A 19,471-nucleotide genomic window follows, 5' to 3' on the forward strand; every position below is an offset into this window, starting at 1 on the left:
AGATTTCCTTAATTCGAGGTATAAGTAATCAATTGTAATTTAAAACTCAGACCAAAAAAAAAAGTATTTTAACGTATATTAAGATAATTGAAATTTGTTTGTTATTTGTTTTAGGTTTTTTTAGGAGATTTCATAACAAAGTTTTAAAAAAAATGTATTAGTGAAACTTTGAAGACCATACTACTACTATTAACATAAATAGACTATTATATTATTATACGCATACAGAGAATTAACGCTATTTGTATTTTATTTTAATACATTGCATTATAACATAGAAGTGAGTAAGTACAAATATTATATATAGGTATTTGAATAAAATATTAAATAAAAATGAATTTACATGTGTACAGATATGTTTACTGGAATTTAAAAGTAATATCCTAAATAACACATGACAGTTTATACAATATCACATTAATCAAAGTTTAATACTAGTTATTATTTTGCTGCTTTGATCATGTGATATTGCTAAAATTATGTCGAAAGAATAGTTATGTATATGATTAGTTATGTGTATGTGCAGCAAAAATCAACTAGCATAGCAAACGTGCCTCGCTTAAGTTTTAGATTTGCGAGATTTTTTCATGAGTGTGGTATCAGAAATGTGCATAGAAAATTGGCAATAACAAAAAACATAAAATATATTATAGAAATAAACATGTATATCAATTACTATATTTATTAAACGACATTTGGTTATAATTTTATATAACTATTATTAAAAAAATGTATACTTTTAAATTTATGATTGCAGTAGAAATGAGAAATTAAGTAAAAGTATTGTAATGTAAAACTAGTCACTATAGTGATTACATTAATTGTCTGTATTATAATAATTGAACTTTGTTTATCAAATAATACACAGAATTAAGAATTTTGTTAACGTGTATTCAATATTATGTTCTTTTGTCATAATATAATAATAAAGGCTAAAAAAAAATGTTATGTTTTTCTAATATAAAGATTATTTGTCGTAATTAGAACTATGGGTTGGCAAGTTATATGTTCAAGCTGTAATACACACATACATAATAATATCTATGCAACAAATTACAATAAACGAAACTCGTGTACACATATATATATATATATATATATAATATTAAAACTATGTACAGATATAAATGGTTTAATGCGTCAACGTGCGACTTTGATGCGAATTTTCTATAACTCTTATAATTGTACTTTATTAGTAAGTTTCTTATTAAGTTTACTTGCTTTATTAATTGTTATCGTAATGGGATAAATTTGTTTTCATGCAGTTTATTAGCTATTGGCGATCTTTTGTGCAAATAACAAAACTACATACCGTTTTGACAATAACATTAATCTATCGTCAAATCGATTCGTTTAAAAAGAAGATAATATTGTCATCCCAAAATATTTTTAGTTTGTAATTACGCGAAACAAACCTAAAGAGTACTTGTTTTGCAAAATTAAAACAATTAGTCGAAAAAAAATATGTTTTCACTTAATTTTTTGTTTAGGTATTTCACTCATTTTTTGACGACGAAAATAAAACCTAACCTTGTCAATTGCAAGCAATATCAAGAACGATATCGAATAAAAAAAATGTCTATAAACTAAATACTAAACATACTTAAACTAAATGCATAAACTGCACTTATTTATTGCACTACTTACTTTGTGTCATCATCGCCGAACGTGGCTTCCAAAACTTTGGCTGCGAAAAACAAATTTTTGTGCAACACTTCAGCCGGCACTTGTCCTTTTCTCAAACGGCCCATTAGGCAACGCAATCTACGACATAAAACACATGTGATTAGACAGTAGACGATTAGTGAGCTGATGTTGTGCATAGGCGTACACAAACAGAATAGATTAACACAGTAGCTAGGATATTACAAGTCATTTATATAGTGGCCAAAATTATGATCACTGGCATTAGGTTAAGCCGTGTTGGTTATAAGAAATGGTTTGCTGGTGTTAATTTAGAGCTTAGCCCTAAAGACTATCAGACGAGTTGGATATGTGGATTAGGTGTTCCTTTAGCTGTACAACTTAAATGAGGAATTTTCTAACGTACCTCTCAACCTCATTAGCGTACATCGGCTAGGTTAGGTTGCTCAGGTGGGAGAGGAGGGTTGCAGGTGATAGGAATTTAGGGGTATTTTCGTCTCGAGGATTGCAACCTATTTATATGATTATTTCCGACACCGGAGTAGAGTCGTTGTGTGCATTCACCCTTAAAACGAAATGGTCTGTTGTAATCACTGTACTGCTGGTGTAACAAGACCAGTCGTTGATCAGTTCAGTGTACCAATCGGTTTTTATAGCCCTTAGGGATATCCGATAGCAATAGATTTCCTGAAAAATACAGTAGCGATGTCGTTTTAACGATTACAGTTTTAAAAACGCCACGAACCACGTATTATCCTTAAAGGAGTGAAAACATTAAGTTTTTTTTTAAATATATATTTTATTCATTTATGTAATAATTATTTAAACCCTTTAAAAACTATTTTCTGTCACAGAGACGGCCAACGAGAGCATAGAATTCAAAAATTATATTTAGATTTGCATGGTTTATAATTATTTCATAGTATTTATATTTTATGTAAACTGATTAACGTTAAAAAGCCAAATCAGTAGAGATATTAAAATAATGGAATTTAAAATTATATAAAACACACATTTAAAAAAAAAGCAAAGGACCAAAAAAAGTATATTATATAAAAATGTAAACTTTGTAAAAAAAGTTGATTAAATTTAATATAATTACATGCCAGTACTTTCATAATATGTAATGTTATGAAATTTAAATGCTAATGTAAAATGGTAATAGCTTCGAAACGCAGCCTATAAATCTACAAGTGTTTTTAAATTTCAAAGTACATTTTTCAATAATCGCAACATGTGAAAAAAAAATTTAAGTCCACGTTTTGTACTACCTATTGATTTTACTTTGGACATTTATGAACTATTTTCATTATTACAATCCAAAATGGATTAAGTACAATCACTAAAATTATAAATTGTAGAAATTTACATTTCAATAATATTACAAACACGAAAATTACTATAAGTAAGTGATAGTCATACGAAAAACACTAAGCACTTGATAAATAGTTTTGTACTTATATTTACCAAGTAAAAATACTAATTGTTTTTTATTATTTACAAAAATCAATATAATACACGTTTTTAAAAAGGAAATGATAATGTATAACGAGGGGAAAAAAGTAATTCCAAACTTTTAAAGTGAATGTTTTTTCTCAAAAACGACGACTTTGGCCTTAATATATTTTGCATGAACGTGGTCGAGATGTAAGTTTTGATGAACTCTGTATGCATAAACTTATTTTGGTTTAACATATTTTATAATGGAAAAACAAATTAGTGTATTTTTTTGTTAGTAAGTAGTATTTCTTTTTGAAAAAAATATTATTTATATTATTGTAAAAAGTTATAAAGTTATCAAATATTTACTTTTTTTTAGTATTTTCTAGAGCTCTATCAACTATTTAAAACTTTTAAAAGTAAATAAAATATTTACATTCCAATTTAAGTTTCAAAAGTTGATAGAAAACTCTTAGAATTTAACAAAACATATAAACATTTGAGTACTGTTTAATATTCTTAAATGTCTCCAAAAAGAAAATCTGCAAAATTGTACTATAAAACAATAAACTGTTATACAACTTTGTTGTGTCGAAAATGTACTGCATCGGTTAGTATGGAATTACAAATACATAAGACAGCTTGAAGTACAAATGTCTATTATCATACAAATGTCGAAAACACTAGTCGTCTGCAGATGGTTATAAATGGAACGCACAATATAAGTATATAAATATCATTTTTTTTTCCAAAAACTAAATCATAACCGATGACGTTTGAATACGGCTCAGGCTGTTATCATGTGATTCGACATATATTTGATTGAAAATACCTTGTTGATTTGGAAACATACGGAATTCGCGCATCAGGAGATGACGTTAAATTTTGACATGTTCAACATAATGAAATCCCGGATTCGTTAGAAATTCAGGCAAGCGAGGTTTTGCAGTAACAGAAATGCGATGCAAAATTTATTCAGTTTATCACACAGTTTTCCCGGAATTTGCGAAAATGATGAATATTTTGAATAAATATTTGTACGATATGGTACATATTTATGGCGCAATCGCTCGTATTTTCAAATTTGAAGTAAAAGAAATCACACAAGATAGTCTGTATTTATATAGTATTATGCTATTTCATAATTTCGTCCAAGGTTTTGAACACAAAAAAAAAAGTTATATTTTTATAAGAATAAGAAGAAAAATATGTATTTTTGTTTTTTTTTTAGTATCTATTATGTTTTATCCGAATTCTAATAAATACACCTATGATAGGGGAATTTATTTATCTTATTCATTATTTAAACATAACAAACAACATTTTACAGTTGGCTCTCTTCGGTACAGGGGGAAAAATTCAGAAAAAAATATATATTTTAGTACGACTGGTGTAGACGATTTATTCAATGTTGAGTCAAGTTGCTTGTTCTGTATGCCGAAAACATTGTTTGTAAATTTCGCTAAACACTTTGAATAAGTACCTTAAAGCCGCTTTGTCGATAGCATCTGTAGTGTCAACCGACGGCAAACTGTCAGTGCTCAAATCCACGTCGTCTAACATATTTTCAGCTTCATTGGACAAAGCAAAATCGTAGTCCTCAAGATAGTTGTTTTTCTTATGACTGCTGCGGCGAACAATGGTCAAAGCTCCTGGATCTACAAAAAAACAAAAACTCAGAAAATTAGAATTGGATAACGTTATTACTGATAAAATTGTATGTACAAATTATGTGTAAATTGCATATTTTAATTTTTAACGTCTACCCTTCCTATGTAAGTTAAGCTTATTGGAGACAAACGATCTACGTCTGTTTCGAATTGTGAAAAAAATAGAACCCGATGGATGTAGTACCATGCTCGGTGACTTATTCAATTTTAAAATAGAAATACTAAATAGAGTATTTAACAAATAGTCGATATATTAATGTTTAAGCTTCGGTGCGAAGCTAAGAAGGTATTATATTTACAACAATGTGTGTTATTATTGTGTCTGTAAACACGGTAACTTTTTGATTTTGGAGTCGAAAAAGTCAACTTCTTCACCTCCGAACAATTAAATCACTTTCAAATTTAATACCTCAATTAAACCACTATGCTAATTTATAAGTATAGTTTATACTGTATTAGTTTGGACTGCACTGGCTTTTTTACATTATTAATTATTAAAAGCGGTTAATGATTTACTATGTATTACTATTTTAGTAACCCTTAAATATTCTAAGGGGAATGTTTGGTTAGGATTATAATAATACATAAATATATTATATATATATAGGGTGTACTGTAAAGTTCTACCAAGCTCAGTAGAATATTATTGTACCCATAGAGCATCCTTAATGTCTCATTTGAAGCTCGGTAGAACTTTAAATTACACCCTGTATATATATTATTAAGAAAGACTGTAATGTGTTATTGTTTGAGATCTAATATTGAAAAATTGATAGTTTGATTATTTTTTTAAAATTAAAATTACAGTAGGCTCCGATTTTAAGATACTTCGGTTGCCATAGTGATCTTTATGTCAATGACACGAAAACGTGACACCTTATAAAACGTGATACGAATTTTCCACGCAAATTTCGGTATGACCCCCAGCCCTAAAACGTATCCATGTTAATATACTTTTATATTTGGTACAAAATACTGTACAAAAAAAAAAAAAAATGTAAAAAATACTATAATAAATGAAACATTTTACCTTATTTTAACACAGATGTGGCCATATACTCATTATTTATTTTTTTTTTTTGGTTACTGTGTGTATTTTGGTAAATGTGTGTGTAGAAAATATGTTATTTAATTTTTATACAATTTTAACATTGACTTATTCAAGCTGCAGTTAAAAAGTGCTGACTATGTTTTGTAGGTACAAAATAATAAGCGACAACAAGAGTTTTATAAGTGTATTAAGTTGTGTTTAAAAATGAAATACATTACTTTTTGGATGAAAACAATACTGTTAAACATTGCTAATTGTATGTACGAATAGGGCGATCTGATAAATTGGTGTACTAATGTACAAAAAGGTACGAAGAAGTATATATTATAACGAATTTGATGTAGTGATTTATAACAATGATACATACACTATAATTTAAAAAAATATGTTTTGACAATGAAATAATGGATACCCTGACTACAAGTTTTGGAGGTTTGAACAATAGTAACAAAATTGTTGAGCTGATGTTTACTATGATGAAATCGGTTAAAAATCCAATAATATCGCTGTATAATATTAGTTCGCTACAATCTGTTCATAATATATCTTATTCAAATGTTAAATACAATAATTTTTTTTTTTTTTTATTAAATAAAGTCCGCGACAGCTGTGGCCATTGGACTGACATTATTTTACATTATTAAATAACAATCTTATGCATTATACAATAAGTAATTTTATGAAAGAAACAGTTATATTTTTAAATTTTGTTGATTAGATTGGAATTGTGTATGAATTCTATGATGCTTTTGACATTGCGTGGGTCAGGGTTCAGTGACTCGGAGAGCTGGTCTGGCAGGTCTGCGTTTTTTCTGTCCTTGTCGTAGCTCCGACATTCTGTGAGGATGTGTTTGACGGTTAGGGGGGTGCCACAGCAGGTGCATACGGGGGGTTCTTCTCTCTTCATGAGGTGTCGGTGTGCGATATGTGTATGACCAATCCTGAGGCGAGTAATGGAAGTCTCCTGTTTTCTCGTGGTGTTCTCAGGGAAAGGCCAAGGGAAGGTAGTTAGTTTAATCTCGTGTAGTTTTGATGTTAATTTAACCCATTTGTTTTCCCATTGGTCCTGTATGTTTTTGGTTATGACTTTTTCTACGTCTTGGTATGAGAAGTCCAGGGCTGAAAGGGAATCATTGGATGAATGGGCCAGTTTCGCGGCCATGTCAGCGCGCTCGTTGCCTGTTATGTTGCAGTGTCCTGGTATCCACATGTAGGATATGTGTTTACCAGCAAGAGTGGCCCTAATATGTGCGTATTGTTTTTTTCTTGCGATGTCGGTGGGTTTCCATTGGTCCTGGATGCTGATAAGGCTAGAGAGGGAGTCACTAAGAATTATGGCCTGGTTAACCTCTATGTTGTTTATAGCAAACTCAATTGCTTTGAGGATAGCCAGGGCTTCTGCAGTGTAGATGGAGCATTTGTTGGATAATGTCCATTGGATTTGTGTGTTTCCGTGGACAATAGCCATCCCAGCGTGGTTTTCTGTGACGGAGGCATCCGTATAAATAAGTGAATGCTGAGGTGTAGAGGACAAAATTTCCTAAATACAAAAATGTTATGGGTCTGTTGGATATTATTAATCGATTTAAAATCACAAAATAAACCACAATACAACACAATATGTAGACTCATTTAAAGTTCATTTGAAGAATTTCGCGGTTTTCTTTAAATTAAGCAATAAGGACGATTTTAGGAAACTAATAAATCAATTAAATAACTGGGAAAAAACACCGTGATTGTTTGATAATCCAATGTCTACGATTACTTTTTTTTTAAAGAAATTTGTTAAGGCTATAGGAAAAATGAGCAACTTCCAATTGAAAAAAATGATTTTTAATTTTCCGAGCTAAAGGAATATAAAAACAACCCCGAATATGGGATTGAACCTAATAAAACCATAACACATAAGGAAATGATCGAAAACAAAATTCAGGATACTCATGACTGTGCTAAAAGGTTGGTCGACTATTCAAGACGAATTTTAAAAGGTGTACAATTTAATTTACATTTCCTAAAGAATTGTCATGTTCCCGCAATACTCGTATGAGCAGACTCAATTCTTTCAATAATAATGTAATAATAATTCGGTTATCTTATTTTATTTTTGCAATATATATAATTTTATTAACACTTTAAATCAAGAATAATTTTTTTAAAATTAATATTTAAAGTATCTTTATAAAACATTTATATATTTCTTATAAATAACATATATTACACGTAAAAAGGGTGCGGCAAAGACAATCGAGTATTTAAGAGATTAATTATCATTAACCAAATTTCGTGTTCAGCTGCTGAATAGTTAAGCGCATGGGTTGCTCAAAACTATTCGCAACGCTTAACTATTGTGTCATGAATAGTACAAGTTTTACAGTACATAAAATATATCACGCTGTAAGCCTTCTTGAAAATTTCCACTTAAGTGGTTACAGCGGGAATATGGTTTGGAATATTATACATTATTAATTCCTCTCTCATTTAGGACCGATATAACTAAGAACTGTCAACTGTACTTAATTATATTTTACCTACTCATCACCTGCGGTACATATATATTTGATTAGGTGAAATCTGAAAATGAAAATTCACCAAATAGTCAAATTCCGAGTAAATGTGCTCTGTTTTTCGCATGGAACGTAGCTATTAATAATACATCAGTTAAATACAATTTTTAACTAGGTATCTGAGACTTTCTTTTGTAAGTTTAATTAAATTTATTGAGATTCTATTAAAGGCAATTTTCACGTCATCTGGATACTTAAGACCGAGTAAAAAAAATCAGTTAACTGACTAATGAATCGTAACAGATTAGTTTTCATTCAAGTTTTATTTTACAGCCGTAACTCTTTGTTATCGAAAACCTATAATTGTACGCTTAACGAGGAGGTTAATATTACATTATAATACTATAGAAATATACATGCTAACATCGTGATTTTGTAGTTTTGGGTGTCTTATGAAAAACGGTATACCAATAAAGGCTTAGCCGTGATTCTCCGTAAACAAATTTTAAGTTTACATGATTTTAGTTTGTGTACCCATAAACACGTTTGCTTGCATTCAACATCAAGTTGAGCTGAGATTGTCGACCTTTTTAAACGAACACCCTCTTAATGCACGAGCACGTCTTATCATATTACAAAGCGGGTAGACCACCCGCCCGTTCCCACGGATGGGGAACTGATCGCATCCAGTCACTTTAGTGTTTAGCAGACATTGGCGTCAGACAGGATAATTTCAAAGAATCTGGTATGTAAATTTGTTAAAATTAAATAAATTATAGCAAACTTAGAGTATGGTTGTACTACGTTTCTCAATATACTATATTTAAAATTATGCTTCTAAATTACAGTATTTATGATAAATGATTTCTCAGCCGTCTAACGCGTTCCTTAAAATTATATTACTGTTTAATTTTAAATACATAATGCACAATCGCCAAACATTATAAAAATATTTGTGTATTTATTCAATAAAACTTCAAAAGTTATATATTGTAATTTTTACATTTCACTTTTTTACTTAACACATTTGGTCTACCTATCTAACGAACAAATGATCAATATTCATTGTATTGATAGGAATAATTACTTTTTAAAATGATTATAATATATTGAAGTTTAGACAGGATTAACAAATAGTTTTTTCTTTGTGTGAGATCAGATAAAATATGTATGGGAACATTGAACAGTATTTGTGTCAATAGTTTAATCCCACATTGAACCTATTAACCAAAATGTGTACTCACGTGCTGAAGTCAAGGCTTGAGCTCGCCGATCATCGTCATTATTATCTGGATCTTGTGCACCCTTGCTCTCAATCAACTCTTCCATTTCCCCGCATTCAATTACACCGTCGACCGGATTTTCATTTGCTGCTAAAAAATAACAACATCTTAATATTAGTATGCTATGCATACAGGCCGTTCTCGATACCACAAGCATATATTACATTCAGAATTTCCTTTCAACAGAATTTTGTCCTGTTTGTTATTACTAAACTACTTAAATCAATTTGAGAGTTTTTTTGTTCTACTAACACCAGACCTAAAAAAAGAGTCTGTTTATTATATTCAACGTACAATAAAAAATTTAAAAAGCCAGTACAGTGGAATCGAGACATAGTGGGAAAGGATCTTATTAAGGTGGGGGAGATCACTGGAGGTGTACAGGAATTGTTATAACTGAAAGTGATGAAATCATATTTAAATAAACGCTTTGATGCGCATATGTAGACAGAAAACTCGATAAAAGTATATTTGGGGCTATAATGTGCTTAAAATTATATTTCGAGTTATTGGTCATTCCAAATTCTACACTAAATTCTGAATATTTTGAAACCTAAATTGTTAACCTACCTTGAAAATTGGCCAAGTTATATTTGTTTGAATTTATTTTCAGAAAATGTGTTTTTTGAGAAAAAACGCTTTAATATTTTTAAATGTTGCCAACTTATTATTTTACATATTTAATGAATGAAACTTAACCAAAAATTTAAACAAATTGTAAATAACATTTTTCTTAATATTATTTTAATTTGTGACAAGATGTCTCTTTACCCTTTCCGCCTCAAATTTATTTTCAATCGTGCTTAACAATACATAATCTAATACAAATATGTTCAGACATATGTTGACTGTTACACATAGAAACCTAGAAATTTAATAAAGTCAAAAGTGTAATTTCCTAATTTTTTTCTTAAAAATAAAAAAGTTTCACTACAGATTTTTAAGAATGTATAAATTATAATCCCACTCTAGATCTTTAGTCTAATTTACAGATCTTAGGTATTAAAACTTTACTCGAAAAATAAAATATATTCGAAACTGAAGAAAAGAAAATTACTGTTTAAACGATACTTTATTAATTGTTATGGACATTATTTTTTGACTCATTGTGACTGAAAATATTTTCTGTTGCCACCTTTTCTGACACCATAGTTCAAAATTGCAACCACTCAAACATTTTTAAATAAAAGTTATGCATTACATAATTTTTGTCATTGAAAAATGATTATAGTTCATTAATCTAATATAATTTATATAATATATTGTTTACCATTAGAGAGCATTTATTTCACTTTAGTACCGCATGTGTGTATAAATGTAATTTTAAATCATTGTACCAAAAAAAAATATATATATATTTTTGAGTTTTTTCAGTATTAAACTGGGTCGTCGATATTTTACATTTGTATGCATTAAACGAGCTTCGACCATTCTCTTAAAGCGAAGAGGCAAAAATAAAAAAGAAGGATTTCTTCAACGGCTAAGAAAGACTGGAAGAGCGGATTAATGGTCGACACGTCAGTGTGATAAATAGTATTAGGATGAAAACAGGTAATTTGTGTCCATGTTTTATACTACCACTAATTCTCCACACCTTCTTTTACACTTATTAAGTCAAACATTATTATGCGTTTTTGTATTATTTAACATGTATATGGTTTCTGTTATTAGCAAGAAATATAATAATACATATGTAATTATTGTACAAATAACACACTGTCACAACTTTAATTGAAGTTTCAAATTATAAAATGTAAAGTGTTTATGACAATGATGTTGTATGTTAGTTTACAATATTATGTTGGTATGCTTTAAAATACAAATTATTTCAATTCATTTTGACGAATGCTTAAAAAAAGTATAATTCAAAATGTTCTATTTATAGCATTATATATAAATTATAGTGTAGATGGGCAACGCTTATGTATGGATATATTAGATTGCAAAATAGTTAACATAGTAAAATCGAGAAGTGCGGGTCAAAATACATAATATTGTTGTGGTTGTTACATTAGTGTATCTTTCTATAGTATAGTATAATATCATCTACCTATGACTAAATTTAATACAAATTCACTGAACTGCATACTTAATATATGAATTAAAATCTAACGATCTATTATAATAACTTAAAACCTTTCCCGTTACAACATATTAATTTAATGTTTTATTATTTCCATTATTACTATTATCTTAACATTGTTCTAATCGTTGAAGCAGTTTTTTAGTTACAAAGTTTCAAATAAAATAAAAATAATTATAAACAAGTTTATTGATTTCTTGGCTTACTATAAAAATGTATTTTATAATAACCATTCAAATAAAAAAAAAATAAATAAATAAATATTCCTTCAAAAAAACTACACAAATTTTAATCTTTCTTATATTATTGTCAGATTTGTCATTGCAAGAAAAAATTATTCATTTCTTAGAATAGTGAGAACAACAGATTTTTTTTGTCGACATTTTAATTAAATAAATCATTTAAATAACGGCCAAATTAAAATTTGTTTTGTAAACAATAAATTTAGGCTACATGGAAAACGTTAAAACGAATTTACCGTTTTATTTTTAGAACTGTTTAAATGATGGCATCTATGATGGTACTCTTAAATAGTCTTTATTATGTTCATACGTTGACGCTTAAAAACGAAACAAAAATCGATCCAGTGCTCTAGGAGGAGAAAAACAAACATATACACTTCCATAAGCATATATTATTATATAATTGTTTGTTGTATAAATGTATACAATTTAAAAACACTTTTAGAGCTATCGTGTGCATACATAAAATCAACTTAAATTATCTCGTGTATAATTTAAAATGTTTATAGTATTATAAACATATTTAAACTAACAAAAGTGAAATGTAGTGAAGTGGTTTCCATCGTTGTTCTACTTAAATGATGTTGACATTAATATGATTCTTTTATCGTGATCTAGCTTAAAATTCAAGTAATTACTTATAAATCCCTAAACAAAACACCGAAAGGGAACATTGCATGCATTTCGGTAATACACTGTTGTAACACTAATGTAACTTTCAGGTACGATTTCTGATCTGTACATGATGGTATCGGTTCAGCTGTTTAAAAGATATCGTGGGTCTAGACACAAAAAACAATTGAAAACTAAAACACACCATTGTAAAAACAATACCTTCCCAGCTACGCATCGAAGGTAAAATTATCGGAGGGATTCGGATAATCGGACCCATTGTATACCTTAGTAGTAAATTTGATTTTATTAAATTATATATTTTAATAGTTCTTAGTAATACTCAGTTGACAAATAGTATTTTATCATATTTATTTACACATAAACTATATAAAACGAATACTGGTCAAATAAAAACAACAATTATTATCTCCCATAGTAAGAAATAAGTTGGAACTTGATAAGACATACGTGTATGTTCTTTGTAAACAAAAAAATGTAGATATAATATCCGTATTTAGACGCAACGGTTGTTCGTTATACTACAAGTGCATGTTAAAGATAGCTTGCAAATAACTGGGCTCGATGCGTTTAATACGTCTGTACACATTTCTAACAGTACATTATGGTATTAAGACCAAAAAAAAAAAGACACTGAATGATATTAGTACAATTGTATTGAGGAATGAGATTACACATTTAATTATAATTAATTATTATATATATTTTGTTAAGTGCGATCTTATAGTATTAACAATATTTTCAGATTACACAAACTTCTTGACATGCAAATTTTTTTGGCTTGTAAAAAAATGGTATATGTTGAGACACATTAAAAATGTAATAAATAAAAAAAAAAATCAATATTTTTCTGTTTTATGTATTACCATGTTATTTAAATCATAATATTAATTTTTTACGTTAGTTTTCGAACTGGCAGTTACAAAATAAATACAGGTGGCGAGTTTGATCACATCGAATCTCGGCTAATCATATTTAAAATAGTTCTGCTTTGAAACATTGTGTGCGGTGGTTCGCTTATACATTGGTTTGCTCGTTAGTTTCACAACAATAAACGGTTACCGACTACAACATGATGCGGTGCTAATATGATTTTATAGTAGTTCGCCCGAACGAAACGAATATTTACACCGCTTAGACGTGATATACTATAACGTTACACTATAACTCATCATCTAAGCATCTAAGCCGCCTGTTCCTAACCTGGACTTTGTTCTGTTTAGGGGACATGGAATTCGCGTCGTGCACATTTTAGACAATTCATCATTTTCAGCATAATATCCCACTGTAGTGTGTATGTGTGTTTACACGGACGAGTAGGCGAGCCGGAAAAAGGTGGTAGCTAGTCGACGCAGTGACGTTTATAAGAAAACTTCGGTTTGCTCGGATTAAATACATACAGATATATATAATATTATATACACACACATTTAGTGTACGTTTATTATTAAGAGCCTTATGGCAAGATATATTATCTCTAGACGTCTGCCCGTAAGTCTAGCTAAGACCAATATAGGTCGATTTAACGCCTACGCGTCACTCTGCTTCTGTACAGTTCGTATTTTTTCAACATTTTTAGCGAGACTTTACGTCTAAACCGGGCATTGCAGTTTTCACTTGTCAAGCCACCGGGCATCTTGTGAGTATAGTAGAGGGTAGAGTGTATTCATACATAGCCACTGTCAGACGTGTCGCCGGACACGGAATTTTGCGGTTAGTTTCGAAATGAAAAACGTGTAAATCACTCGAGCGATTGAGTCCATTCCACGAAACAACGTTCTAACTTTTACCTATATGCGGGTAAATTACCTATAATGACATAAATCTAGCATTCCGTTTTAGAAAAAATGTAAATAACATATGGTATAAACTATAGCCAGTTATGGTTCTTCATAGTCGGTATACTTGATGAAATGACAATTTCACTGTTTGAGACTGTTCTGAGTGCGGTGATATAATTAAGTATCTACTCTGGCGCTCTGTATTAATGTTGTAGTTCACCACTAAGCTCCCGTGTCATTGCTCGGGTTTATTCCTAGACTTGCAACTAACGTTCAAGTTTAGCATAGGTCACTCTAGTTTTTAATCAAAGGCTTCTAGCCTCTAGTTTATCGTAATATATAATGTTTTATGTGCAGTTCAAACAAAACAGTCAAATGCTAGAGCCTGGGCTAAACCACTAGTACCGATGCAACCCGAGCATTGTGAACTATGCCGAAGTTAAATTATTATTCAAATACTTTTCACAAAGAGCTCATATTAATACATATTTTAATATTACTGATAGGAATTTGAAAATCTGGAAATCACAAAAAAAACGCTATTTTATTCGTTCAAAAATTGAATAAATACTAAATATTCATACAAAATAAAACTTATTATCTAAGTATAATTCTTATAATAAAAATTTTTAAAAAAAACACAAAATCGAAAAGATAAATTATTTTTAAATTTCGGATTTGTTGAAATCCCAAAGCAATGTATCGTCACAAATAAGCGTTATTCTGGAAATGTTTGTAAAAAACATTTTACTTAGGTACACGGATCACAGCTTAATATTGTATTGATATTTATACAATTTTTAAACGGCTAAATTAGCATTTTTTGTGAAAATCCAGATTTTATAATTATCATCTCAATTAATAGAAATAATATGATATAATATTAGATAGGGTTTCGCATATCAACGATGAAACTGATTTGTGAAGAAAAGGACAATACAATCAACGAACCGTAATATAGTATTGATTAAAAATTCACCATGCTAAAATATGTTATCCGTTAAAATCTTCAACGACATTTCAATATAAAAGTTCAAAAACTTAAGTCATTATCGTTTGGAAAACATTTACGATAAAAGAGTATTCTGGACGTGAAATAAAAAATCTAGACAAAAGTGATGACAGGTCATAAGGTTGCTTCGTGAAAATCATAGTAGTTATCTAATGTATTAGATTAGGAGTCACAAACTAAAAAAACGCGGTACTTAACTGTTTTGCCTATTTTACTTTATGTAAATCGAGTAACAGTTGATATTTCAAGACAGAGACATGATTTAAGTATTTTTATGGTGAATAACATACAAAAGATTTCTCTAAGTTTTATAAAACCTAAAAAAAATCTGATAAGTGAGTAAAATTTATTTAATTCGAATGACTTTACTTATCCATGTGAACTCTTCATTTAGCCAATATGATTTAATCTTAACTGCGGCTCAAATAGTTCATAAACATTACCCGAGTGGTATAACCGTAACATTTTAAAACGAGTCGAATATAGTAATCATGGTTCAGGTTAGGTCTATAGCTCAGCTTAGGTGGAATAAGCAATGCGAACTGCGACACGACCATTATGCTGAAAATGTTTGATTAAGTAATACTTTGATACATTTTTTGTTAAATTAATCCTTGTGAATAGTACATGTATGGTTGCCATAATAGTTTACATCGATTACATTTTTAAGTTGCCGTTGTACTTAAGTACACATTTTTTATTCAAAATATTCTATTGATAAGTATAAAATATGGTATTGACCATTTAATATGTTTTGTAATAATCCACCGGTTAGGCTTAACATATACTATCGTTATAATAATTGTACGTATATTCTGCCATTCTGGTGTCAAACGCGCACAAAGAGACTGTTATTTATTAGTAAAATACACGATAACAAAAGCAAAACACCTCAGATATAAAGCATTTAAAAAAAAGTACTACTTTCAAACAAAGCTTTTTAAATTAAAAAAAAAATACTAAATAATAATAATAAAAAAATATCTTTGTGAAATGAAACATTAATATGCTTCTTTGTTACGGTGACACATTACTTATTGTACCCCATCGGCCATCTGGAAACATTATTATTTACACCTCAATGTTCGTTTAACTAATTTTAACCGAAAAATCTTAAAAGATTTATTACAAGACACGAACTATTGTTTTGCATTACAATGACGACACACACAATTTTACTAAAATGTAATATTCCTCTATTTTCGTATTTTATTTATGCAAGTTATCTATTATCATGTACAAATAAACATTTGGTAGGTAGCTGTTAGAATATATTTTCAGTATTTAGAATCATACACGTTGAGCCTATATCGCTGTTTCTAAACTTAATAATAAGCTTACATTTTTTTTAAAATTTTTATTATAATATTTTTTTGATTAGAGAAAACCAAAAGACCAAGAGATGGAAAATAAATACTACTTTAAACCAGCTGCTATAATATTATTTATACTGCTAATAGCTGATATTTTTATAAACTACAATTTGTATTAATTTAAAAATAAAAAAAATGTATTTACTAAGCTATTGTTGAAAGTATATTTTTATTTTATGCGTACAGCAGCGTCGCTAAAATACCATTTTAATAGGTATTCTTTTTATATTTAATATCGCTTTAGTCTAATTTTTATAAATTAGTTTTCAACAATAATAATAAACTCTAACCCAGTTTATACCGATTTATTTTTTTAACAATGCAATTTATAGTGCCTATTTATAAATATCCGGTCTCTTTTTTTTTATTTTAGTCTTGTACGAATATTTTAACTTGAATAGTATTTTATATATAATTACTTAAATTGATTTTTTTTAATAATACGGTATTATAATTATTTATTTATAAAATCAATAATTATAATTATCACTGTTTGGCATTTTATGATTCGCTCGGTTTTTTTTTTAAGATTCTGAGTTCTAACATTATTATACACATTATATATTAATTATATCAGCTTTAGTATAAACTTAAGTAATAAATATTCTACAAAGACAATAGTGAATTTCGGGCAGCTTACCGACCAAGAAACGACATAATAGTGGTAAGGACATTTTTACAATCGACTGTCGCGTCGTCCGAGACAAAGATCGTCTCGGACAAATACATTTTCCTCCCAAAAAGAGCTACTGGATGATCTTTATCCAGTAGCTCTTTTGTGGAGATAAATCCAAATACTTTAGACTTGTATTATCGGGTCCAAAACCAATTAGTTGCTGCTTCGTTTCTTAGACGTCATGAAAATACAACTTTCATCGTTCTAAGAACACATTTTATAGTTCTCTTTGAGCTGACAAACGTTATCCAGTGCTAATCCAGTAGTGTAAATAAAGGGCACGCAGATATTCAATAAGAGATTTCAACGAAACAGTCCCTTAGCCAACATTATCTGTATCTGAATGCACTACTATTAGTTCACTTTATTTTCTCGAGATGTAATAAAATTATATAATATTACAAATTCTTAAAATATCATGATTGCTGTTGCAACCTATATCACATCAAGTAAAATCCTGTTATAACTGTTATTATCTATCTTTGCTTCAAAATTGTGTAGGTACAATTTAAACTATTATTGTTTAACCCCATGGTAAACTATCCAAAATATGTTTTTCGTTATCAGTCAGTTTGGTGATTTTCTTGTTGAACTATATTATATTATAATAATACACATTACACAATCATAAATTCACTATGAAAGTATATAACACTAATGTTATGTCACATGTAGTTTTTGTGTATATGCTTAATGACAATTACAAATGACAACCAACAACTATTTATTTTTACACGGCACACAATGATATTATCATTCATATTTCCATAAATGCATGAATTACAAACGCATGAACTATTATTATTATAATTTGTATGGTGTCATGCAATCCATTCGTCATAATTAGAAATTGTGTGAGTGAGTGGACTAGGTGAATTACATAATTTCAAAACATTAAAATGCACTAACAATGTTTGCGTAGCCAGTAGTTTTATAATATGGTCACGCAACCTAATCATTGCATAATCTATAAAAAATCTAATAACTTTATACATCCATATCTATAATAATATCTGTGACAACACATAATATTATTTACCATTAAAAATAGTTTACAGGATTATTCACTTAAAGGGTAAGACACTAATTTTCGTAAAATCAATTTCTTTAAAAATAATTTCAATTTTATAGTTTTTCTTTCTAAAAATATTATAGTTTATGTTACTTTACAAAATTAGACAATATCCAGATTTGTTTATTTTTCATTTTTTTTCCATAGCACTTTTGAAACTTAAATGGGAACGTATACATTTAATTAACTTTATTAATTAAAAATAATTTTCTAGAAATGTTGACAGGCCGATAATCAGTTTTGCATAATTACTTTTAAAACTACTTAAATGTAAAGCTTAGGATTGGAGGTTGAGTGCGGTAAAGTAATGCACGTAGATAAAAATAATGCCACGCTTCACCTTTCCTCCCGTCCTAAATTTTAAAATTTAATATTTTTAAAAGTAATCATCTAAAACTGGTTATCGACCAGCTGTAATTATATAATATATTTCAGCAAATTATTCTTTATTTAAAAAGTTACCTAGATAAATGTATACATTGCCTTTTAAGTTTTAAAAGTTAATAGCGGTGCGGAAAATATAAGTATTTGGTAATTTTATAATTGCATACAATAATATAAATAAAAACGTTTTTAATAAGAAAAATTTCAAAATTGTATTTACACTATTTTCATATTTTGAGTTACTTCCACTTAAACAGATTGACTTGTCTACCTACGACTGCTGTACGTCGAACCACAGCCCTGAGGATTGAACGAAATAGTGTTTCGAAATGTTGGCAGACAAGTCAATCTGTTATCTGTTGGGAGTAAATGAAAAATATGTGAATAGTGTAAATACAATACAACATTCAAGTTTAAATATTTTTTTTATAAAATTTAAATTTTTTTCCTAAAAAAAGAGCGCCTTATCTTTAATGATCACCTGTATACATCCACACTGTTATCAATACTACTAGTATAGCAAATATGAATTACATCACCAAAAATTCGATTAGAATCATAACGGAATTTTTGCCAAACTTCTTGTTCAAACCGAGAGGCAGAGGTGATCAAATAAAAATTTC

The 19,471-nt window shown here is 29.0% G+C and overlaps 1 protein-coding gene across 8 annotated transcripts in view; it reads right to left on the bottom strand.

The window, feature by feature from the left end:
- The window catches only part of LOC126844931 (dual specificity calcium/calmodulin-dependent 3',5'-cyclic nucleotide phosphodiesterase 1A-like), a 294,426-nt gene that overhangs the window by 23,069 nt on the left and 251,886 nt on the right, over positions 1 to 19,471 (bottom strand). For 5 of the 8 annotated variants that reach the window (XM_050583432.1, XM_050583433.1, XM_050583429.1 and 2 more), the window contains 3 exons: positions 9,554 to 9,679; positions 4,568 to 4,742; positions 1,648 to 1,764 (listed from right to left, as the gene is read on the bottom strand). In XM_050583432.1, coding sequence (XP_050439389.1) covers positions 1,648 to 1,764; positions 4,568 to 4,742; positions 9,554 to 9,679 — 418 coding nt within the window. Of the gene's footprint in view, positions 1 to 1,647; positions 1,765 to 4,567; positions 4,743 to 9,553; positions 9,683 to 19,471 lie in introns of all 8 variants that reach the window. The other 3 variants (XM_050583434.1, XM_050583431.1, XM_050583435.1) reach the window with 1 other exon arrangement.

This window comes from Adelges cooleyi, unplaced genomic scaffold (assembly GCF_023614345.1).
Source record: "Adelges cooleyi isolate 19-005CV unplaced genomic scaffold, UGA_ACOO_1.1 ACOO_flye_CR_arks_rails_tigmint_CR_PRNA_651, whole genome shotgun sequence".
NCBI classification, from domain to species: domain Eukaryota; kingdom Metazoa; phylum Arthropoda; class Insecta; order Hemiptera; family Adelgidae; genus Adelges; species Adelges cooleyi.